The 25,600-nt window shown below is 39.1% G+C and overlaps 1 protein-coding gene across 1 annotated transcript in view; it reads right to left on the minus strand.

Moving 5' to 3' along the window:
* The window catches only part of HUWE1 (HECT, UBA and WWE domain containing E3 ubiquitin protein ligase 1), a 164,489-nt gene that overhangs the window by 77,141 nt on the left and 61,748 nt on the right, over positions 1 to 25,600 (minus strand). The window contains exons 8-21 of the mRNA XM_027053498.2: positions 23,909 to 23,986; positions 22,808 to 22,855; positions 22,657 to 22,725; positions 21,952 to 22,051; positions 20,543 to 20,643; positions 20,100 to 20,250; positions 19,837 to 19,964; positions 19,102 to 19,242; positions 18,786 to 18,891; positions 17,143 to 17,277; positions 16,549 to 16,650; positions 15,980 to 16,060; positions 7,159 to 7,265; positions 6,808 to 6,985 (exon numbers count right to left, since the gene is read on the minus strand). Coding sequence (XP_026909299.2) covers positions 6,808 to 6,985; positions 7,159 to 7,265; positions 15,980 to 16,060; positions 16,549 to 16,650; positions 17,143 to 17,277; positions 18,786 to 18,891; positions 19,102 to 19,242; positions 19,837 to 19,964; positions 20,100 to 20,250; positions 20,543 to 20,643; positions 21,952 to 22,051; positions 22,657 to 22,725; positions 22,808 to 22,855; positions 23,909 to 23,986 — 1,525 coding nt within the window. The remainder of the gene's footprint in view (positions 1 to 6,807; positions 6,986 to 7,158; positions 7,266 to 15,979; positions 16,061 to 16,548; positions 16,651 to 17,142; positions 17,278 to 18,785; positions 18,892 to 19,101; positions 19,243 to 19,836; positions 19,965 to 20,099; positions 20,251 to 20,542; positions 20,644 to 21,951; positions 22,052 to 22,656; positions 22,726 to 22,807; positions 22,856 to 23,908; positions 23,987 to 25,600) is intronic.

Here is a 25,600-nt window from a genome sequence, read left to right on the forward strand (position 1 = left end):
CCGTACATTTAATAACGAATGGTTGATAGTTTGAGGAACACCACTCCTTTGTTGCTGACATCTAAAAGGTCACCGGAAAAGAGTCGTCAGCATCTTTCAAGCTCTGGTCACTGAGGTGTCTCAGTGGCACAGAGTGATGACAGGTGGAAATGTGGACTCCCAAGGAGACCCTCCTTCTCTCTGTTTTGCCGCCTCTGTCAGACCCCATGCCCTAAGTGACCTCGCTCCCAAGATCTTCACTGGATAATTCTTGCTCCCCCAGGTTCTCCCATTGTGGTAGAAGCACAGTACAGGCCTTGCTACCTGGGAGCCCACAGGGGAATCTGGGACTGCCTCTCCTGCCCTGACCCAAGAGGAGGGGGTGTAGTCTCTGCAAGTCACTCTACTACAGTTTAGCTTCTGACCAGCCCAAAACCTGCAGCCAATTGGAGCTTGAGGATATGGCCTGGAGGCACCACCCAGAGATCTGGAGCCACTCAGGGGCACCTGGGGACATGATCTGGTCCCCTTGGTGGCCTAGGAAGGAAAAAGTTTCTATGGCCAAAGTTTGGTTTTCCCAACACTTGTCCCAATTCAGATTAAAACCCTGAACTTACACACACACACACACACACACACACACACACACACAAACACACACTGAACTGTTGAGAAGCATGAAAATATGAGCAGAGGATAAGGATGAAGTCTTCTTTTCTGCCTGCAATACAACGTAAATAGTGATACAACGATAATTACAGTGATAATTCCCATTAAGCTTAGCAAATCTAGCCAGAGAAACGACGTGAGTTCAAGAAAGGACTTCCTTGCCAATTGGTGGCTTGATAACCATCTAACATCTAAAATCTTGGCACCAGGGGAAGATGGTGACATAGGAGGATGCTGGGCTCACTGTATCCTGCGGATCATTTAGACTCCACCCACACCTGTCTAAATAACCCAGAAAATCGTCAGAAGATTAGCAGAACGGATTCTCCAGAGCCAAGTGTAGACAAGAGATCCATGGAAGAGGGTAGGAAGGGCGGAGAGGCGGTGCGCACTACACAGAATGGCGGGAGGGAGCCAGGGCGGGGGGGCAGCCTGCCGGCAAAACAGAGGCCCCGAGTCTGGCTTGCAAAAACGGAGGGGCAGGATGGAGTGTGCTCTGACGGCAAGGGGGACTTGAAATCTGGATGGTTATAAGTTAACAGATCTGCTCGGAGAATGGGAGGGGTGGAGGACAACGGGAGGGAGAGTTGTTGAGCACCGGACAACAGAGCGCAGCTTGGTGGGGAACAAAGGCGCTCGCCAGGGCCATCTCCCTCACCCATCGCCCAGCCAAAAACCCAAAGGGAACCAGTTCCTGTCAGGGAACTTCCTTGCACCACGCAAACACCCAACGCTGTGCTTCTGCGGATCCATCCCTCCGGTGGGTCTGACTCCCTCCTGGTGCCACAGGGCCCCTCCCGAAGCGAAGGAAAAGTGAGCTGAGCCTGCCCCTCCCGCCCCTGTGCACCTTGCCAATCCACCCCAGCTAATACACCAGATCCCCAGCACCACAAGCCTGGCAGTGTGCAAGTAGCCTGGGCGGGCCATACCACACAACAGTGAATCCCGCCCCTAGGAGAAGGGGAAGAGAAGGTACACACCAGTCTGACTGTGGCCCCAGCGGTGGGCTGGGGGCAGACATCAGGTCTGAATGCGGCCCTGCCCACCAATGCAAGTTATTCAAGACAGCACAGAGGAAGTGCCCTGCAGTTCCGCACCACTCCAGGGACTATCCACAATGATGAAATGGAAGAATTCCCCTCAAAAAAACCTCCAGGAAATAACGACAACTAACGAACTGATAAAAAACGATTTAAACAATATAACAGAAAGTGAATTTAGAATAGTCATAAAATTAATGACTGGGCTTGAAAACAATATAAAGGACGGCAGAGAATCTATTGCTACAGAGATCAAGGGACTAATGAACAGCCAGAGGGGGTAAAAAATGCTATTAATGTGCTGCAAAATAAAATGGAGATGAACACAGCTCAGAATGAAGAGGCAGAGGAGAGAATAGGTGAACTAGAAGATAAAATTAGGGAAAAAGAAGAAGCTGAGAAAGAGATAAAAAAAATCCAGGAGTATGAGGGGAAAATGAGAGAACTAAGTGATGCACTAAAGAGAAATAATCTACGCATAATAGGTATTTCACAGGAGGAAGAGAGAGGGAACGGTGCGAAGGGGTACTTGAAGAAATAATAGCTGAGAAGTTCCCTGATCTGGGGAAGGAAAAAGGCACTGAAATCCAAGAGGCACAGAAAACTCCCTTCAGACGTAACTTGAATCGATCTTCTGCACGACATATCATAGTGAAACTAGCACAATACAAGGATAAAAAGAAAATTCTGAAAGCAGCAAGGGATAAATATGCTCTAACATATAAAGTGAGACCTATAAGACTCGTAACCGATCTCTCTGCTGAAACTTGGTAGGCCAGAAAGGAATGGCAGGAGATCTTCAATGTGATGAACAGAAAATATGCAGCCGAGAATCCTTTATCCAGCAAGTCATTTAGAATAGAAGGAGAGATAAAGGTCTTCCCAAACAAAAACTGAAGGAATTCATTACCACTAAACCAGCCCTACAAGAGATCCTAAGGGGAATCCTGTGAGACAAAGTACCAGAGACATCTCTACAAGCATAAAACATACAGACATCACAATGACTCTAAACCCATAACTTTCTATAATAACACTGAATGTAAATGGACTAAATGCGCCAACCAAAAGACATAGGGTATCAGAATGGATAAAAAAACAAGACCCATCTATTTGCTGTCTACAAGAGACTCATTTTAGACCTGAGGACACCTTCAGATCAAAAGTGAGGGGATGGAGAACTATCTATCATGCTACTGGAACTCCAAAGAAAGCTGGAGTAGCCATACTTAGACAAACTAGACTTCAAATTAAAGGCTGTAACAAGAGATGAAGAAGGGCATTATATAATAATCACAGGGACTATCCATCAGGAAGAGCTAACAATTATAAATATCTATGCGCCGACTATGGGAGCCCCCAATATATAAAAGATTTACTCACAAAAATAAGCAACCTTATTGATAAGAATGTGGTAATTGCAGGGAACTTTAACACTCCACTTACAAAATGAAAAGATCATCTAGACAACACGGTCAATAAAGAAACAAAGGCCCTGAATGATACACTGGATCAGATGGACTTGACAGATATATTTAGAACTCTGCATCCCAAAGCAACAGAATATACTTTCTTCTCGAGTGCACATGGAACATTCTCCAAAATAGATCACATACGGGGTCACAAAATAGCCCTTCATAAGTATACAAGAATTGAGATCATACCATGCATACTTTCAGACCACAATGCTATGAAGCTTGAAATCAACCACAAGAAAAAGTCTGGAAAACCTCCAAAGGCATGGAGGTTAAAGAACACCCTACTAAAGAATGAGTGGGTCAACCAAGCAATTAGAGGAGAAATTAAAAAAATATATGGAAACAAACAAAAATGAAAATACAACAATCCAAACACTTTGGGATGCAGTAAAGGCAGTCCTGAGAGGAAAATACATTGCAATCCAGGCCTATCTCAAGAAACAAGAAAAATCCCAAATACAAAATCTAACAGCACACCTAAAGGAAATAGAAGCTGAGCAGCAAAGACACCCCTAACTCAGCAGAAGAAGAGAGATAATAAAGATCAGAGCAGAAACAAACAATAGAGAATCTAAAAAAACTGTAGAGCAGATCAATGAAACCAAGAGTTGGTTTTTTGAAAAAATAAACAAAATTGACAAACCTCTAGCCAGGCTTCTCAAAAACAAAAGGGAGATGACCCAAATAGATAAAATCATGAATGAAAATGGAATTATTACAACCAATCCCTCAGAGATACAAGCAATTATCAGGGAATACGATGAAAAATTATATGCCAACAAACTGGACACCCTGGAAGAAATGGACAAATTTCTAAATACCCACACATTTCCAAAACTCAAACAAGAGGAAATAGAAAGCTTGAACAGACCCATAACCAGCAAAGAAACTGAATCAGTTATCAAAAACCTCCCAAGAAATAAGAGTCCAGGACCACATGGCTTCCCTGGGGAATTCTACCCGACATTTAAAGCAGAGATAATACCTACCCTACTCAACCTATTCCAAAATATAGAAAGGGAAGGAAAACTTCCAGACTCATTCTATGAAGCCAGTATTACTCTGATTCCTAAACCAGACAGAGACCCAGTAAAAAAAGAGAACTACAGGCCAATTATCCCTGATGAATATGGATGCAAAAATTCTCAGTAAGATACTAGCAAATCGAATTCAACAGCTTATAACACGAATTATTCACCATGATCAAGTGGGATTCATTCCTGGGATGCAGGGCTGGTTCAACATTCGCAAATCAATCAACGTGATACATCACATTAATAAAAGAAAAGAACCATATGACCCTGTCAACCAATGCAGAAAAAGCATTTGACAAAATTCAGCATCCTTTCTTAATAAAAACCCTCATGAACTTCGGGATAGAAGGAACACACTTAAACATCAAAAAAGCCATTTATGAAAAGCCCACCGCTAATATCATCCTCAATGGGGAAAAACTGAGAGCTTTCCCCCTGAGATCAGGAACACGACAGGGATGTCCACTCTCACCGCTGTTGTTTCACATAGTGTTGGAAGTGCTAGCATCAGCAGTCAGACAACAAAAGGAAATCAAAGGCATCAAAGTTGGCCAAGATGAAATCAAGCTTTCACTTTTAGCAGATGACATGATATTATACATGGAAAATCCGATAGACTCCACCAAAAGTCTGCTAGAACTGATCCATGAATTCAGCAAAGTCGCAGGGTACAAAATCAATGTACAGAAATCAGTTGCATTCTTATACACGAATAATGAAGCAACAGAAAGACAAAGAAACTGATCCCATTCACAACTGCACCAAGAAGCATAAAATACCTAGGAATAAATCTAACCAAAGATGTACAAGATCTGTATGCTGAAAACTATAGAAAGCTTATGAAGGAAATTGAAGAAGATATAAAGAAATGGAAAAACATTCCCTGCTCATGGATTGGAAGAATAAATATTGTCAAAATGTCAATACTACCCAAAGCTACCTACACATTCAATGTAATCCCAATCAAAATTGCACCAGCATTCTTCTTGGAGCTAGAACAAGCAATCCTAAAATTCATATGGAACCACAAAAAGCCCGAATAGCCAAAGTAATTTTGAAGAAGACCAAAGCAGGAGGCATCACAATCCCAGAATTTAGCCTCTACCACAAAGCTGTAATCATCAAGACAGCATGGTATTGGCACAAAAACAGACACACAGACCAATGGAATAGGATAGAATCCCCAGAACTAGACCCACAAAAGTATGGCCAGCTAATCTTTGACAAAGCAGGAAAGAATAGCCAATGGAAAAAAGACAGTCTCTTTAACACATGGTGTTGGGAGAACTGGACAGCAACATGCAGAAGAATGAAACTAGACCACTACACCATTCACAAAAATAAACTCAAAATGGATAAAGGACCTGAATGTGAGACAGGAAACCACTAGAACCCTAGAGGAGCAAGCAGGGAAAAACCTCTCTGACCTCAGCTGCAGCAATTTCTTACTTGACACATCCCCAAAGGCAAGGGAATTAAAAGCACAAATGAACTATTGGGACCTCATGAAGATAAAACGCTTCTGCACAGTAAACAATCCACAAAACTAAAAGGCAACCAACGGAATGGGAAAAGGTATTTGCAAATGACATATCAGACAAAGGGCTGGTATCCAAAATCTATAAAGAGCTCACCAAACTCCACACCCAAAAAACAAATAATCCAGTGAAGAAATGGGCAGAAAACATGAATAGACACTTCTCTAAAGAAGACATCTGGATGGCCAACAGGCACATGAAAAGATGCTCAATGTCGTTCCTCATCACGGAAATACAAATCAAAACCACACTCAGATATCACCTCACTCCAGTCAGAGTGGCCAAAATGAACAAATCAGGAGACTATAGATGCTGGAGAGGATGTGGAGAAATGGGAACCCTCTTGCACTGTTGGTGGGAATGCAAACTGGTACAGCTGCTCTGGAAAACAGTGTGGAGGTTCCTGAAAAAATTAACAATAGACCTACCCTATGACCCAGCAGTAGCACTGCTAAGAATGTACCCAAGGGATACAGGAATACTGATGCATAGGGGCACTTATACCCCAATGTTTATAGCAGCACTCTCAACAATAGCCAAATTGTGGAAAAAGCCTAAATGTCCATCAACTGATGAATGGATAAAGAAATTGTGGTTTATATACACAATGGAATACTACGTGGCAATGAGAAAGAATGAAACATGGCCCTTTGTAGCAACGTGGATGGAACTGGAGAGTGTGATGCTAAGTGAAATAAGCCCTACAGAGAAAGACAGATACCATATGTTTTCATTCTTATGTGGATTCTGAGAAACTTAGCAGAAACCCATGGGGGAGGGGAAGGAAAAAAAAAGACATTAGAGTGGGAGAGAGCCCAAGCAGAAGAGACTCTTAAAAACTAAGAACAAACTGAGGGTTGATGGGGGGTGGGAGGGAGGGGAGGGTAGGTGATGGGTATTCAAGAGGGCACCTTTTGGGATGAGCACTGGGTGTTGTATGGAAACCAATTTGACAATAAATTTCATCTATTAAAAAAAATAATAAATAAATAAATAAATAAATAAATAAATAAATAAATAAAGAATTAAAATATTGGCACCAATTATGAGATAAATCCTGGTGACTTACCAAGAGGATCAGAGCTCCTCCTCCTTCGCATGGCTGGGAGGTAATCTGGAGACAGAAGAACTTTGAAAAGACGTTCAAAAGGCTGACACTGTACAAATGACTGAAGACCTCGGGCATTCAAGCAGAGTGCACTAAATACATTTGGGAGGGAGCCAAGGACTTCACGGGTAGCAGGAACCTAGAGAGAAGATAAAGTGAGTTTGAAGACATCTAAAATAATTCAGATGTAGATGCCAGGAAACTTTGACCAGGGTACTGCAAAGAGACAGTAGGGTGTATGTCTCTGTATCATCCTCTGTGGGGAGGGGTACGTACAGAGCAATCTTCACACAAAAGGAGAAAAGGACTCACATCTTTGATAAGTAGTGCATGAAGCATGACATCTGTTAATCCATTGTCCTGGAGTGAGGAGAGCAGTGATGGTTCTTGAAATACAAACACAGTCACCACTTCAGTAGCTAAAAAAGACAAGAAATATGAGAAAGTGGGAGATTCTTTACAGGTATTAACAAAACTCCAAAGGCTTAAAAAAACCAACTCAATATATACAACAAATGAAATGCCTCTGAAACGAAACTTCACTGCTCATCAAAAGATCACTATTAAGAATTTGGTGACAAACCTTCAAGATTTTTATGGGCAATGTACAGGCATAAAAATAATTATGAATACCATACTGAATACTGAAAAATATACCAAGAGAGATTTCAGGTACTCTCATAACATTAAAAAAAAAAAAAAGGTAACTATGTGGATGCCTTGTTAATTAGGTTGATTATAGAAATCACTTTGCTATGTATACCACCAGATCATGCTCTTCATCTTAAAAGTATGTAGTTGTATTAAATATATAAATGAAAAACAAAAACACTAAGATTTAATGAGCATATTTTTATAACGATGAGGTTATACTGCTATATAACCTATTTCTTCTAAATTATAATACGTATCATACATACTCCTTTATTTTTCCCAGTCACTGTAGTTCATTCAATTTGACTGGCTGCATACCATTCCCCTAAATACATGAACCTCTGTGGATATAAACTAGTCCACAACTGTGAGAACTGATAAACCTAAAAGCATATCCTTTTTTGTTTGTTTAAGCAGAAAAAATATCTAAAATTGGGGAGAGGGGTTTGCTGGGTTGAGGTAAATATAAACCTAACTGATGGAATAGACAAAATGTCTTCTAAAAAGCCTTTCACCAATTTTAAAATACCATTAGCATTATTAAGAGTTCTTAGGTATTATTCTGAACAATTTCTGACAATATATTTTAAATGTGCTGTCGGGGCACTTGGGTGGCTCAGGCAGTTAAGTGTCCGACTTCGGCTCAGGTCATGATCTCATGGTTCATGAGTTTGAGCCCTGCCTTGGGCTCTCTGCTGTCAGCCCAGGGCCCACTCTGGACCCTCTGTCCCTACCGTCTCTCTGTCCCTCCCTTGCTTGTGCTCAGTCTCTCTTAAAATAAATAAATGTTAAAAAAAGTGCTATAAAGACTAATATCAATGCTCAAGAAGAAATTAACATTAAAAGATAATCAAAAGTGAAGCTAGAAATAATTGAAAAAACACAAAATTTAGTGAAACTGCAAGCAAATAGCATGAATAATTAAAACCAATATCTAGCCCTTTGAAAAGACTGAAAAAGCTTACAGACTTATGGGTAATCTAAGAAAAGCAAGCAATATGTAAGCAATGAAACAAAGGATCTAACCGGGTTCAGAACAATAAAGTTCTTTTACAAACTGTATGTTAATAACGAGTGAAATGCAATGCTTTCTTTTGTAAGAAAATGTCATAAAAACTGATTCCCAAGAAATGATAGCAAAAGAGACTACACCAATAGCCACAAGAATTTTTAGAAGTAAAAATACCAAGTAACAGAAAGGCACTGAACCAAAAGTTTTAGATGGGAGTGTTATTAAACCTTCTAAGAGCCATTAAGACAAGGCTTGCCAGCTCATTTTACGAGATTTAAAATTTTTTATTTTAAAATCTGACAAAGAGGTGCACACACATACAATATTAATAAACCACGTGTAAAACAAACTTGTAATGCTGATACCTGAGATCTAAATGATACCAAAGGATTTTATCAGTTTAAGATGGTGAATAGAGCACCTCTCATCCATTCCAAATGTCATTGAAATGGCAAACACATGACAATTACTGGGGACCAACAGCTGTCAACGGCCTTTGGGATTTGTGATGGGCTATAAACTTATGGAAAAGTTAAGTCCTTTTGCGGGTTCCTACTGGTATATAATACACCCTTCCGTAGATCATCTTTTTTTTTTTTTTTTTTTTTTTTTACAAATGTCTTAATTCCAAGGGGTCACTAAAATTTAGTATTCATAAACTAAAACTAATGTTCTACTAGAGGTTACTAGGACATCAAATTTTTATTTTCCAGAGGTCTAACTAAAAGGCTATGTCATAATGCTACTAATGCAATCTGACAGTTTAAACCCTCTTTTAAAATTAACAGATGACCAAATATTAGAATTTAAAAAAGGAAACACACAAAATCCAACTGGCTCCATATGGGACCTAGCAACTGACTCCTAAGAGTTAAATAATGAAAGACAACTCTCAAAAAATTAATGATTAAATTGAAACTAGAATCTACAAAATCCATAAAACAGCAATGGTGTGTTAAGACAAAGGGTCCCTTAAGAATAAGGAAACAGAGGGGCGCCTGGCTAGCTCAGTTGGTAAAGTGTCCAACTTTGGCTCAGGTCATGATCTTGCGGTTCGTGGGTTTGAGCCCCATGTCAGGCTCTGTGTTGACAGCTCAGATCCTGGAGCCTGCTTCAGATTCTGTGTCTCCCTCTCTTTCTGCCCCTTCCCCACTCCTGCTAGTTCTCTCGCTCAAAAATAAACATTATAAAAATTTAAAAGAATAAGGAAATAGAAATTTTAAAAGTTTGTAACAAACAAGAAGTTTGATAATTCAGTAGGCATCTTGAAAAATTATAGAGAGAAATTCTCTCAGGAAGTGACATGCGATCAATGTGGTAGGCTTACTAGCTGTATAATAGGGCTTCCTGGAGAGTAAGTAAGAGGAACCAAATTCAGGAATTTTCCTGAAGCAAAAAAAATATTCAGATATTATAAAGGGCCTAACCAAGTGCTATGAGAGAATACTGAAAAGAAACAGAATGAAATACATCCTGGTGAAATTTGTGAACTCTAAGAATAGAGAAAATGAAGTTACCTACAAAGGAACAAGAACCAGTTTAACATCATGGTTATCTACACTATGTAACATTAGAAGACAATGGAGAAAGGTCTAAAAAATTCTGAAAGTAAAAGAAGTATAACACTTTAAAAATTACCCAAAGATGCACTCCAACAAAATTAAAATGAATCAGAAAGGAAAAACCAAGAGTTACTAAAAAAAGAAGACAAAGAAAATTATGAGAAAGGGGTGAAGGCAGGTTGAAGGTCTTATTTTATTCAGCTTGGCAGAAGATAAACTGAGAAATTTTTAAAGTTTAGATGTCAATAAAATATAGGAATAACTATTACAAAAAAAAGTAAGAAAATTAAGACTCAGAATATGAAAAAAAATTAACAGAAGACACAAGACTTGAGAAAAAAGAAAAACACTGGCAGTCACAAAAAATTCGTCAACATACAAAATTCTTTAAGATAAAAAAGGCACAATAGTTGTATGAATAAATCATTCTGCCGAAAACAACTAAAGGGTGGATTGAATACTTCAAACATCTTTTAAAATGTGAAGAGCAGACAAAGTAAATTACAGTTAAAAGGTCCAAAATAAGTCAAAGTGTGAACTTACAGCCTCAGGCTTTTGTCTTAAACGCACAGGGACATAACCTTTATTGAGTAGGAAATCCAGTAGAAAGGGAGTCTATTTATGTTACAGATGGCAATAACACCAATTACATGTGATGGAGCCTGCTGGAAAAGTTGTCGCTTTCTAACTCATGACCAGGTCGCTTCTGATAAAGGATGGGGCTCAAGAGTCAGCCCAACTAGACAGCTGACTGCAGTCATTCTAGTACTGGAAGACACACCTCAATAAAGGTATGACCATTGTTCACATTTTTATAGACACCTGGATGATAGCTAATGGCCTTATTGGTTTTTTGGTCAATGGGCTCAAAAGTTACCACATTCAGGATGGTGCCCAAAGGGCTTTCTACACTGGGAATATATTGCTGCTCAAACTTTGCATATTAGAATTGAAGTCTGATGTCTCCACTCATGCCAAGACTGCCACAGAGGAAGCTCATACTTATGCCATAGCTGACTGACTTGTTCATACTTTTCAAATAAGTTCAGATATTGTTCCTTGCCCATGGCTCAATAGGCCCTATGAGACCTCCAGCCATCGCAGTCCCGGAACGTTTAAAATTTGGGCTAAATGCCACAGCATCCAATGCTACTGGCCTTGGCCCAAGCTCCAGCCTCCCAATGTGATCTTTGCACAACGTCCTGCCATTGGTGTCATAGTCAACGGGAATACATACAAAGGGGTGAACACCCCTTCTCTGACTAGGAAATTCATTTTATCGAGCCACTGTCCCTATCTGCTGGTTCAAGTACTATGCCCTCACAAAGATTCAGTGTTATACAAGCCTGTTCTTGGTTTACCCTTCCTGCCATGCTACTACCAACACTTAATATAGGCCGCATTAAATGTTAGTTTCTTTTTAGCATCCAGATAACACTGACTCTGATGTGGGTACACATTTTATCCATTCAGTCTGAGCATGGGCAGTACAAACAAGGCACCACCTGGGACTTCCAACTTATCACCTGCAGACAGCAGACCTAATACAAAAACCTAATAATATACTTACAGACATGCTCTTAAATTTATGAAATGGACAATGGTCTACCGAATTGGTCTCTATTTGCCCACTTTTTTCTTATCCTAAACTGTCAACATTTTAAGTCATAGGACATCCTAACAAAATCCTCAACAAGGACCTCTCTATTCCTTCTCTAGCCACAAAAGGGACAATTTCCACGTATGAATCTATAATACCTAAATAGAATCAATCCCTCCTCACTTAAAGACTTTTTTATCCTGGTGCAACCTATGCTAGATTGGTGCCTGTATTGAGTTAGGTAACAAAGGAATCCACTGAAAACTGAAGGCCTTCACCCTCTAAGACTACTCTGTATGCCACAAAAAGAAGGTCTTTGCTGAAGACCTTTCCCAATATAATAGTTTCAAAGGTTGGTTAACTGGAAGTCCCTCTTGGTAGGAAATGTAGGTCTTGGTGCCTGCCTGTTCCCACACCTATAATTTTATGGTTCTTCTAAAGAGGAAAGGAAGATCTTAGATTAGTTCCCAGTACTAACCTTCTCAAACAGGACTAGCTCTTAATCCACCCTATTAGAGAGATAACGAACAGCAAACCACTATAGAATCTGGGTTAACAATACCTGTGACTTCCATAATAAATGGGCACTTCCACCACACCAAGACCTATAGACCACAACAGATCTGAAAATATTATGGAACATTCTGGTTCTGGTTGGCCTGGCAATGCCTGATTTGGCTCATGGCCTGGGTCTAGGAATCTACCATTCCAACTCAATCAATGCCACACTCTTTGGTCTCCTCTATGCCCATGCTATGACCTCAATTATTTGGGGATATTCAGTCTATAGTTCCCTGTAAGAAATTACTCTATAACTCCTAGACACAATGTCATACTGACATTCAGTCACTTTTGTAATTATTTCTCAAATATATAAAGCCTTCCGTTAAAGGTTTTGGGCTAGACCAGCACTCCTATCAACCCAGCATCCTAGATGATGATTTCAGTACAACTGGTAGTCCCAGGCTCAGTGGTGACACCCCCAAATATTAACTGCACCTGTAATGGGTGGCCACATCACTTGTCACCATTCCAAGAGCCCCATTATCTGACAGTCCCACACTTCACTTTCCATTACTCCACCATAACTGTACCAACATTTCCCATCTTCCTCAACCTGACAGACAATATTTATGTAATATTAACAGAGAATGTAACCTGAGCACTAAAACTCTAGCAATGTTAACAGGTGCCCAAGCCCAGGCAATCAGTTATATAAGTAACTCTTGTCCCCTTGAAGGTCTTCAGTATTGATATTGACTACCTACCACCCTCTCTGGTTAAGCAGTCCATAATAACCATCATAGTGTTGGCATCAGCTAAGCTAGGAATAGAGCACAAGCAGACATGAACACGTTAAAATGTGGCAGCACTAAGACAGACGGTGAGAGAGAAGAAAAGGCAGTTAGAAAAGTTAAAAGGGATACAGTTCGGTATAAAAGTGGGGTAAAAGGGCCAGAGGCTGAATTTGGGAGGAGTCAGAATCCTTATTTGGTTGGTTTCAGCACATAGTTGTTGAACAAGACTTCACAACCTCACCAGATGCTTCCTCACTGACTTCCTTCATGCCCTTCCAGCTTCCCCCACCAATCCAGTCTACACAATGATACCCTCCACTACGTTGAGACTATTTTGCCCTTGCATGTCTTCCCTGATATAATTTGGCCACTAGAAACTCCACCCTCCAACCACCTTAGGCTACTGGATCTATGACACAACTCCTGTTCAGCAAAGTCATAAATTCTACTCCATTAACTGCTCCCTTCTAACCCATACGATGACCTGTGTCCTATGAACATTTAGTACCCAGGTACCCTAGTTTCAACCAGAATGTCTAGCACTTTCATCGAGTTTTGCCACAAAAGGGAGCACTGGGCCATCTTTTTATCTATTATATTGAGCTGCACCTTAGGTGTTTTTAATTCTGTAACACAGATACCTTTTATAGAGACTATCTCAACAATGGCACAACTGGCCGACCATATAAACCAAACACCTCAAGCCTTAGAAGCCCTTAATGAGGGAAAAAGGAGTCTAGCTGCTATGATAGTTGGTAAAAAGATTGGCATTTAACTATCTACTGTTATTTTAAGGTGGTGTTTGTGCCTTAAATGGGACTTCCTGCTGCATGTGGACTAATATACAGGTTCAAGTATCCAGAATACTTCAACAAAATAAAAGAACTAAACATCCAACTATATTATAAAAATGTGCCAAGAGATTCTCAAAACCCCATTAATTTTGTTTCCTGGCTCTCCTTCTGCCTGGGGTGAAAGGCTGTAGTATCACTTATGGAGCTAAAACAGTAATTGTTGGACTAATTATTTTAAATTGGCTTTGCAAATCTGGTCCCTCTCAAGTACAAGTTTATTTATAGGAATCCAGGAAGGTTGCTATGTTAATTCAAACATCAGGGATGAATCAGGACTCTAGAGAAGGAATTCTGCCCTCCACTAATGTTTGCTTTAGTGTTCTAAGTCTCATTTCTGGCTTCCTGCGTCATTCTGAGAGGCCTCACTTGCTCCCCGCCCACACCCCACATGTGTCCTCTTGATGTCTCCTTTAAACTTCCTCTTTATAAGATGCCTGTGCACCTGGCTTTTCTCTGTTCTGGGGTTTCCTCCCAGAAAGAGCCATCCTTCTCTGCATCTTGACTTGGGACTTCTCTACCTGTGTTAACAAATCTTCAATCTTACCAAAAGGCTGCTGTCATGAGTTCTGTCATATGAACCTAACCTTGGGAGGGAGTCTATGTCAAGATGGAGTTGCTATAATACAAAGAAACACTTCCTCAACCTGACAAAGAGGAACAAAACCTTCTGCTAACCTCAAACTTAATGGTGAAATACTGAATGCTTTTCCCTTGAGTTCATGAACAAAGCAAAAAGGCCCATTCTCACCACCTCTATTTAGCACTGTATTGGAAATCTTTGCCAATGCATGAAGACATAAAAAGCAAAAAAAAAAAAAAAAAAAAAAAAAAAAAAAATTAAAAAAAAGAACTATTTGTAGATGACAAAACTGTATAGAATAGCTTAAGAAATTAACAACGCAATTATGGGGGTGTGCCTGCGTGGCTCGGTTAAGTGTCCAACTCTTGATTTCAGCTCAAGTCATGATCCCAGGGTGTGAGCTCTGTGCTGAGCATGGAGCCTGCTTGGGATTCTCTCCCTCCCTCTCTCTGCCCCTCCCCCAATCACCCATGTGCTCTCTTCTCAAAATAAATAAACTTGAAAAAAATCTTTAAAAATAAAAACAAAGCAACTATAAACTACAAAGTGAATCTAGCAAGGTCATAGGACATAAACTTTAAATTTAAAAATCCTAATTTGCTTCAGCAGGGGACTAAGTACCAAGTTGAAGTAGCCAAAACTACTCCCTCCAAACATGCCAAAGTATCAAAAAAACATGTGTTACTGGTACAAGGAGGTTTCCTCTATTTCTACACTTCCCATTACATTCCTTTAGTTTCTTTCATTTGTATTTTAGAGAAAGACTGCGGATGAGGAGAGAGGGGCAGAAGGGGAGAGAGGGAGGGAGGGAGGGAGACAGAGAGAGAGAGAGACGAGGTGAGAGGGTGGGGCGGGGAGAGAATAGGAGAATCCTAAGCGGGCTCCATACTTAGCACAGAGCCCGACATGGGGCTTGTTCCCAGGACCCTGGGGTCATGACCTGTGTGGAAATCAAGAGTCGGATGCTTACTTGACTGAGGCACCCAGGCGTCCCCATTCCTTTAGTTTTAAGGAGAATTCTAGAAGCTAAATATCTCAAACACTGTCCTAAATATGTGGCACTCAATAAATGCCAGTTAACAAAAATGAGGTTTTAACAACAGCAATACTCAAAGTATTGCCAACATAAAATTGCAAAGATGTTTTTACAAATACAAAGTATCCACAGCTTCTGAAACTGCATTTTCTACAGTGAGAAATGATTTTCTATACTGTAGAGTTTTTGGGGTCTGACATTCAATTCTAAGAATGGAAACCATGCTGACTGAATTTTCTGGACCAAGATTAAGGACTAACCATTGAAAAAGTCACACTTGCAGCAGTAAGTATGGCACAAATGTACAACAGTACTTATCACACATGGTTTATAACGTATTGCTTCCATACTGTATGTTTGGCATTCCAGAAATGGATATTTGAAACTGAATTCTAATCTTTATTTCATCACTAACTAGAAAGATACATAATCACACAGTGGACAAATGTGGACAATAAAACCCTGCAAGAATGTAAAATATACAGAGAACTGGCAGGTCATTCCAGCTTGGTATAACCAATTATTAACACCACTTACCTAGGAGGAAGAGTGATGGGCCATAGTATTCTGCATTGCTGATGATGTGCTTCAGGGAGGTAGGGAGAGAACCATCCATCACTAAGAGAAAAGAAAAGTGAACATCAAGGAGAATATGATTAGTCCAGGAGTAGTTTGATGGGTAGGGTTGATGGAGCAATATATTATGTGTACCACCACTGTGGTAAACAAACTCTTGTGCTGATTCCAGTCTAATGGTTTCTACTTATCTCCTCCTCACATTCTATTATTTATTCCTTGTCCATGAAATAGCCTCTTAACAGTGGATCAAAGAATAAAAGAATACAGACACAGACAAAGTGAAGTAGCAGGCCAGAAGTGAGCACAGAGTCAAAAGCTGAAAAAGGAAAAACATAGGTGAATCATTATGAAAATGGCTAGAATCCTTAGGTCTAGGAAAAGTGACACTAAATGACTAAAGGCTATTCAAAATGGCAGGCCTTTTCTTAAGCCTGTCTTACAAAAAAAGAGTAACATCAGAAAGTATCAAAATCACTAATCTCTGAGAAAGTCAAACATCCTTCAAGAAAGTATCTAAAATCAAATACCATGTCGTATGCCGTCTGAGAAAGCAGGGTCTTGAATGGCCTTCTTGAGGAAATTTAACATGGATTTGAGAAGTGCTGCTCTTTGTGGAATACACTGAACTCCTGGCAAGGGAGAAAGATGGAGGATTATGTTGAGTTCACCATGAGACCAGATTGAACAGGCACATAGAACAAATTTTTAAGAGACGCATATACACTATATCAACACTAGCATTCAAAGTGACATCTCTGAATGGTGGGAAGAATACTTACTAAGCTTTGAAATTGGGAAAGTAAATCACTGAGGCCTACACAAAACTAATGCTAAAATTAAAAGCCTGAAGTAAAACCACAAAGTAAAAAGATTAACTTTTTGATCCTCAGTTCCTGTTTTAGATATTATCTGTGTTCTGATATGGCTGCTTTGATAAAATAATCAATGTGTGAACAGTTGGAGAAGTATGAAATACATGTTAATATAAGAAAATGGCACAGTAACATGCACAGTCCTAAGAAGCAATCCTCAAAATATACCACTAAAGCTATTCCCAAAGCACCTTCTTTACTAGTTTAGTAATTCAGTGTGAAAGACTATGTATCTACTTGTCTACACACCAGGACGGGGGCCAGGTCCAGAGCCAGAGGAGATGCTAGTGCTGCTGCTGGAACTTGATGCCCTTAAGTCAACATCTAGCCGGTGCTCCATAGAGATGGATAAGCCCGGACTACTTTCCATAGTCACATCTGCAACTAGAGTAAAAGTTATGATAAAGAAACTAGTTAGAATAAAGGCACCACCAAAAGAACGATTGTTTGAGAAATTTTTTCCCATTAAGGTGAGATGAATGATATAAAAATGGAGACTAGATTAGAATATTGAGACCCAAAATAAAAATGTAAACTTTTCACAAATAGAAAAGTATTTAACGTCATGGGTTAAGATATGCAAATTAAAAACAATCCTTCAAAAGAAATCCCTTTCAATATTTCTTACCCACCAAATGTGGTGGGAGGAAAAAGAGTGGTAAGTAAAACATGGAATTTCATATACTACTGGTGGGTAGCAGACAGCAGGCAGAGCTTTTTGGAATTTTAATGAAGTACATGATACAAAATTACTTCTTACAACTTGTACAATATAATAAAGCTCCATTAGCAATAAATCAGTTTACATTTTTAAATACTCTTCCAATCTTTTTTTTTTTTTAATTTTTAACATTTATTTAGTTTTGAGACAGAGAGAGACAGAGCATGAATGGGGGAGGGTCAGAGAGAGAGGGAGACACAGAATCTGAAGCAGGCTCCAGGCTCCGAGCTGTCAGCACAGAGCCCGACGCGGAGCTCGAACTCACGGACTGTGAGATCATGACCTGAGCTGAAGTCAGATGCTTAACCGACTGAGCCACCCAGGCGCCCCTCTTCCAATCTTTTTATACATAAACATTCCCATTTGTGCCTACTTATATACATGGAAGCACAACTCATGATTTTGTAACCCGTTTTTGTTGAATAGGAAATTTTCTCTACAAACACATCAGAATCACCTGGATTGGTTGATAACAATTTAAATTCTAAGAAAGCTGTTTTGGAGAAGTTTTTTGTTTTTATTACTATTATCATTAACTATGCATGGAGAGGGTAGGGAGGTTTAAAAAAAAAAAGCACACACATGATGATGAACCCAAAGATTAAGACTATTAGGCCACCTATCTTTTTGACTTTATGATTTAAAACATGTTCCCTATTCAACAAATTTTTCACCTCTCCTCATCCTTCTCAAAATAGCCTGATAGTTTCAAAAGAGCCCATTTTAGAGTCTACATTCTCCTTATTTTCCCCAAACACATATTTAAACACCTACGATGTATCAGGCAATGCTGAAGAATAGAGCAGTGAACAAAACAGTACCTGATCTCATGGAACTTACATTTTAGCAGGAATAAGAAGATAATGAATCAATACTTAGAAGACACCTATTAAAGTCTTGAAATAAAACAGAGGGGCTCTACTGCTGCTCTACCATCTGCTTCACCTTCCATCTCTATTCCCAACAACTTGTGCCTCCCCCATTTACAATTATCCTCATGAAAAACAACATACAAATCACTTATATAGAAAAATACTGTTTTGTATTTATACAAATACATAATCAAATCAGTTGTGCACTTTAGAATTTATAAGAAGGACGAATGAAAATTAGGGTTGGATGATAGGAAAATGCCAAGCACAAATATACTGACTTAATAAGTGTTCATTACCATCCATATCTGTTTCCATTTCTTCTCCTTCTTGTGTAGTACTAGGTCTCTGGATCTTTGGCTTGATCACAAATGGACATTCTTTTCGGCACAAATCTACTTCATGCTACAATCAAGGGAAAAGTAGTAAGAAAATCCTACATATATATCAGAGATTAAAAATAATTATAATGAAAGAATGTCAAAGGCAGATTACAAAATTGGTTTCTAAAAACAGAAAAGGGCTAAGATGGCTCTTTCGGGGTTATTAGGATACTTCCTAGGCTCAAATCTTACTGGGTAGGGTCTATGTTAAGTGCTCCTTATATAATAATACCTCAAGTCTATAAATGAAGATAGAAAGTCCACTATGGGATTGAAAAGCTGCCATGTCCAGGTTGGTGATGAGGTCAACCACTCTGACAGCTCTGGTGACAAACGTTATCTGATCCTGTTCATCGCCAAGAAACTTTATGACCTATCGAGGAGAAAAGGAGGCAAAGCTAATCAACTGAAAAAAACCACAAAACTGTGAATATACTTTTAGAAACATGCAGTCTAGGGTCTCGGGGAGGTGTGGGAGAAAAAACAGGTGTTTGTCAAGTCTATCACTTCTGGGACTCATCCTTCAGAGACAATGCGGACCTAAATTACCTTTCAGGATTAAATAAAATACTCAGGGAGAAAAAAAGCTGGTGTCTAGTGCCCAACACACACTAAAGCCTATTACCTTAATAGCACAATTTACAAAGTACCTTTACATACATTTTCTTTAGGGTGACAGCCTAAGGTCATCAGAAGATGTAGCTAGTCTTGACTCGTACCTGGGGTCTTCTGACTATCACACCATGCTGGACTTTGATCAATTCTTAATAATGGAGATGGCTGCTCTTAAAAGTTATTAATGAGACAGATAACTAGAATGCCAAACTAGAAAAATTAAGGATAACGTTTTCTGGGTAAGCTTTCTTATGCTGTTTGCTCTCACTGTGAACCATTCCAAACTTGTAATTCTATACTTGCTCTTAGTTCATTTCCCCACAAATGTTATTTTTTAAAAAAAGTAGAGCACCTTCAATAAGGCTTCCATCATTCCACAGGAGACCAAGGCTTCACCACCTGCATCATAGCTGGCCAGATGGTATAAAAAAGAGAAGAGAGCAGTGGCAAACTGGTGAGGGTATGGATCCATGGAAGGATCTATAAGGGAAGTTGGGAGAGACAGAAAAAGAGCAAGCTGAGAATGTGATGTTAAGCTGGCAAGATGTTAAACAAAGACTCACGAGCAAAAGGGTAAAGTTCTTGCTGCCTAAAATAACAATCATCAAAACTTACCAATCATGGCCTGGATGCAGTTCCGCACAAGTACAGGCAAAAATCCATGGTAAGAGGCAGTTCCAGTACAGTCAATAATACTGCTGAGTTTGGGAGTTCTCTCCAAATGGACAATTGATGTTAATGTTCGTAAAGACGCGGCTTTAATCTCCTAAGAAAGTAGAAGGCAAATGGGATGTGCTAAACATTGGATGTGAGCCAAGTTGCTAATACACAATATTCCAAAATTTAACTCATTCTACTGTTGACTGTTTAGGGGAGATGGAGGTCTGTTGAGAACACTGAAAATCCAGCACTTGTTAACTCTGTAGGTAAATAGCCAAAGAAGAAGAAGTAAAAGAGCCAAGCTTCCCTCTTGGGATTCATTCTCAACCCCTGGGAAAAACCAAAAGGAAAATAAATACACACAAGCCTGACACACACAGGAGAATATTAATACTTACCATAAGCTGCTTATCTGTTATCTGAAGGACATCTACCAACTCCTCTATCAACCCATTATATAAGATACTGTTTGCGGACTCCTGCAAGGCATTGGAATACACTGCAAAAGGAGAAATAAACACTTTAGGCAAGAAGGCAGTGGTCAAGCCACTGCCCAATGACAAACCTTTTGGCACCTACTGGTTCTAAGAAAAGATTCCCTTCCAATCAGCACTGGAGGACAGAATCACTGAATTCTAGAGGACTGATCAAATATAGTGATAAGCCCTAAATACCCTCCAAAGTGACAGATTCTCCTATTATTAGCATCGGTTGTCATGAGCAAGGATTTTGGGGAAATGGAAGTATGAAAAGAATGTGGAGAGTTAATGTTTTTTAGAACATGACTACTTGATATAACAACTACTGTACACTGGAGATAGACTTCCATTTTAGTCTCTTCATGTGCTTCTGTTTTTCACTGGCAACACTTTATAGGCTGTAAAGAAAAGAATTTTGGACAACTATAGACTAAGTCAGAAACTTGTATGTCACTGTGGAATAAAAGCTGAGAATATCTATAATCCACTTTCAAAGAATCCCTCACAGAAGTAACAGTAGACATAGTCTCCTAAAGTGCAAACTAATGGGATTAGAACATAATTCATTTAGTTTACCAAAAACATACTCACCAATGTGCCAGAAGTTATGCTAGGTGTTGAATACAAAGTGAAAAGCAGGAATTTCACTTCAAGGAACTCATAGTTTAAAAGAGCAGACAATAACGTACTAAGGCTGGTAATATTAACAGCAGCTATCATTTTATACCTTCTATGTGTCTGGCATGCTAGGTGCTTTATAGGTTTTCATTTAATCCTTATATCAGCCTATAAGGGAAGTGTTGTCCCAGTATTAAATGAAGAAACTGAGGCCAAAAGCATAACCCATAAGCTAATCATTTGCAGAATCTGGATGAGAGCCCAGGACTGATTCCAAAACCAGTGTCCTTTCCACTCTACCACTCTACAGTAAAAGTAAAATGCACAGTATTGACTTCTTAACAAATACCTTCTGACTTAAAATTATACCACTGAAGGGACAGAAGAGGAAGATGAAATGGCAAGAGGAAGACTAGGGGCCAGGGGAGAGGGCTACCTGAACACCCATCAAAACAAGAAAAGGGCAAAAATCAAGACTAAACCCATGTGATATGTCTGTAAGTATTATATCCTTTTTCTAATACAACATTAAGGAGCTGAAGAATGATGAATATGGTGAACATTAGAAATGCTGGCAATTTTACAATTTAACTTGCCACTTAAAGTAACTACAATATAAGCCTCACAGCATCAAGGACAGATGAAGCTCAAAGGAATTTATCTCTAAATTGCCAAATCAGGGCCTATTAATTACAGTGCTATTCTCTTACCTAATATAGATATAGCATGCAACCTGGCTTGAACAGCTTGTAATCGCTTCCTGTGATTAGAAAAACCATGGGCCAGCCGTATGTGTGTAAATAACAGCATCTGTAAAGATACAAGACCTAAATTAGCAATCAATGAAAAAGGGGACTATACTTTCTGAAGGTTAAATCTTACCTCTTGGGATATTTGTTAAATGGTTTATTGTTGCTGTTTGTTAAGGTGTCAAACAGAACAATTCCACTCTGAGGCTAGCTGACAAAATGAGTGCCACAAAACACAGGCTCAGAGACTGCTAATATCCTAACATAAGCCAAGAACTATCACTATACTGACAGGAAACAAACTGAAGACATTTGGCAAGAGTTCAGATTGTAATTAATCAAATTAAATATTTTATTACTATAACAATGAACAGAAAAAAATAACACAACTAAATGTTTTCTTCTTTGGCATGCAAAGTGTTAAGCTACTAACACTTATTAGATTCACATGGTGGGTAAGGCAGCTTATGTTTTACCCAAACTCTCATAAGGACCTAGGAAGTTAGTAGGTGTCGGCCTCATAAAAGATGAGGAAACTAAGGCTCACTGAGGCTAACTAATTTACCCATGATCCTTTCTGATATACTGTCTCTGAGCCCAGCACACATCATTAATCTATATGGATAACAACCACACCCTTTAGATAATTATTAGGACCCACCATACCTGTTTATCCTTAGGAATGCTGTACATTTTGGTAAGAGATTCCATGATTTCAGAAGGGCTTTCTGAAATCTACATTAGAAAAAAAAATGGTTAGGAACAAAAAGTAAACTGAATGTTAGGAAACTAGCCAATAGTAAAAAATTCCTCTTACCTTGTCAAGTTGTTCTATGTGAATATAATGTAGTGTGTTACTAGTCGTCTGAAATTTAAGATAGGAGAGTTATTAGGAGTCACTGTAATACCTCAGCTTGCCCTGCCATAAGACTGCAAGAGAGTCGTCTGAAAACCAAGATGCCACCCTAGGCTGAAGCCTAACTGAATGCTCTTAAAGTCAAAGCAACTTTAGAATGCCCCAAAATATCCATTTTACATACAGAATATTTTCAAGAAGCTTCTTTGAAGATAATAGTATCAAAATATAATGCACAGACACATTTCATATTCTTCCCCATTCCTTAAAAAAAAGTTTGTCACTTTTAAATTGAAGTGTACCTTACATAGTGTTTCAAGTGTACAGTATAAGGATTTAGCATTTCTACACATTACTTAGTGCTGATCACAGTACTCTTTATCTCCTTTATTTACTTCACCTACCCTTCCACCCACCTCCACTCTGGCAACCACCAGTGTTTTCTGTATTTGTATTTTTTTTGTCTTTTTCTCTTCTTTATCCTACAGATCATGTATTCATAGCAAAGACAAAATCCATGAAAATGGCTTCTCTCTCCAAATATGCATTACAACTGTTTTCAAGGAGTCATTAATCCATAAGGATTATTCATTATGCTATAGATCAAAAAGAAGATCTTATTCACTAAGCTACTTCTAAACAAAAATAATTTTAGTATTTCCTCAAAGAATATGGAATGATCACATAATTGAAGCAGTACCCTGTAAGCAATATATAGACTTCTTGCAAACTGGCTTAAGTAGAGAAAGTTGAGTGATAACTATCCAGACTTAAACTGCATGTTGGAATTCCCAACTGAAATGAAGAAAAATGCACGTCATGGCAACACACCATAGAGGAGTCCTATCTTTCGGCAGCTACAACATAAGTAAGATCCAAACCTACCAGAGCAGGGCATACAATAACACTTATTCCTGAGAAACTGGTAGATGTATTTAAATTGGGAGGGCAGCAATGTAGCTCAAAACCGTTCCCTCATTTAACTGAGGAGTCCTAGAAAAAGTCAACCCCAGTTACAGTACATGATAGACTCTATGAGAACAAGTCTATCATGAGACTTACCCTTTTCTCGATTTTGACCTCGGCCCCAGGGTCTGCATAGAATTCAAAGTGTAGTGTAGTTGCACTGGGTGGGTATTTCTGTATATAAAGCACATGAAAGAATTAGATACCATCTTCTCCCCCACTCTTCCTTCCAAGTCCTAACCACTTGTCCAAATCATCGTAGCAGCAGAATAAGCAGTATAGTCACAGCAGCTACACTGCCTTTACTCCTTTCTTAGCAGAGTTCAGATGTCTTATAAGACACAGAATCAGGGGCGCCTGGGTGGATCAACTGGTTAAGTGACTCTTGAGTTCGGCGCAAGTCATGATCTCAGTTTGTGAGATCAAGCCACACATCGGGCTCTATGCTAATAGCAAGAAGACTGCTTGGGATTCTCTCTCTCCTTCCCCCCACAGCTCACGTGCACACTCTCTCTCAAAATAAATAAATAAACATTAAACACACACACACACACACACACACACACACACACATATTCAGGAGGATGAAGCCCAAGGCTCCAAATGCCTTCATATTTCTTACTTATAAGTTATCAGTTGCCCTTTCTTTCAAGAGATCAATTCTGGCTGCAGCTATTCTTAAGAGGGAAAAGAGAGGCAAGTCCACCAACCAATAATGAATAAGAATCCAAGAAAGGATGGAGAACAAATATAAGAGTCTAGGTACCAGCTCGAGAAGGGAAAAGAACATTCTCTTGGAAATTTTAGTGTACATCATCACCTCTGGAAATATTTTATTCAAACTATGCCTCACTGGTGTACCTTCTTAATTCTTCAAATAGTCCCTTTCATATCATTCTACACCACTTCCTATGATATCAAAATGCTTTCTGCACAGGTAAATACCAAGTCACTATGAACCAGACCCTGGCAACAAATCCTCTTTAACTCTAAAAAAGCAAAAACAAAATTAAGACCACAACAGAATGTACATTAGAATGAATCCTAAAAAGAAACCAGTAGCAGTATGGGACACCTGGGTGGCTCAGTTGGTTAAGCGTCTGACTTTAGCTCAGGTCATGATCTTGCAGTTCATGAATTCAAACCCTGCATCAGGCTCTGTGCTGAAAGCTCAGAGCCTGGAGCCTGCTGTGGATTCTGTGTCTTGTTCTCTCTCTGCCCCTCCCCTGCTTGTGCTCTCTTAAAACATGAATAAATGTTAAAAAAAAAAAAAAGACAAACAATCGCAGTGGTTGTCTCTGGAAATGGAGAATTATTGTATACAATAATTCTTAGAAGTTTTTAAAACATGTATATATATGTTAATTCCTTTGAAAGTATACATCATACTTTTCAAAGTCTCACTGATACACCAAATATCAATAAATAGAAGGATGTGTGTGATTTCTTAACAAAGGCTGGGCCCAAAACAGGCATCATACAAACCTAGTAGAGTATATCATACTGTTTTGCCCAAGGGGTAAAGAACAAGCTTGATACACAAATGGAGGCTCAGAATTAACCAACTTAAAGATGAAATGTTATTTTCTCAGAATTAGAATTCCAAACTGAATACTCTTTAAGATTTATGTAGCTTTGCTCATTAGGTAACACTTATTTCCCATACTACCCAATATTCATTCCTATAATGCACACTAAAGAAAATATACCAACTAAGATGGGAAAGTAATTTGTTCTAATTTGTAGTTTTCTTTGATCAGAAAAAGAACCATTCCTCCAGGGGAAAAA

Source organism: Acinonyx jubatus, chromosome X (assembly GCF_027475565.1).
Source record: "Acinonyx jubatus isolate Ajub_Pintada_27869175 chromosome X, VMU_Ajub_asm_v1.0, whole genome shotgun sequence".
NCBI classification, from domain to species: domain Eukaryota; kingdom Metazoa; phylum Chordata; class Mammalia; order Carnivora; family Felidae; genus Acinonyx; species Acinonyx jubatus.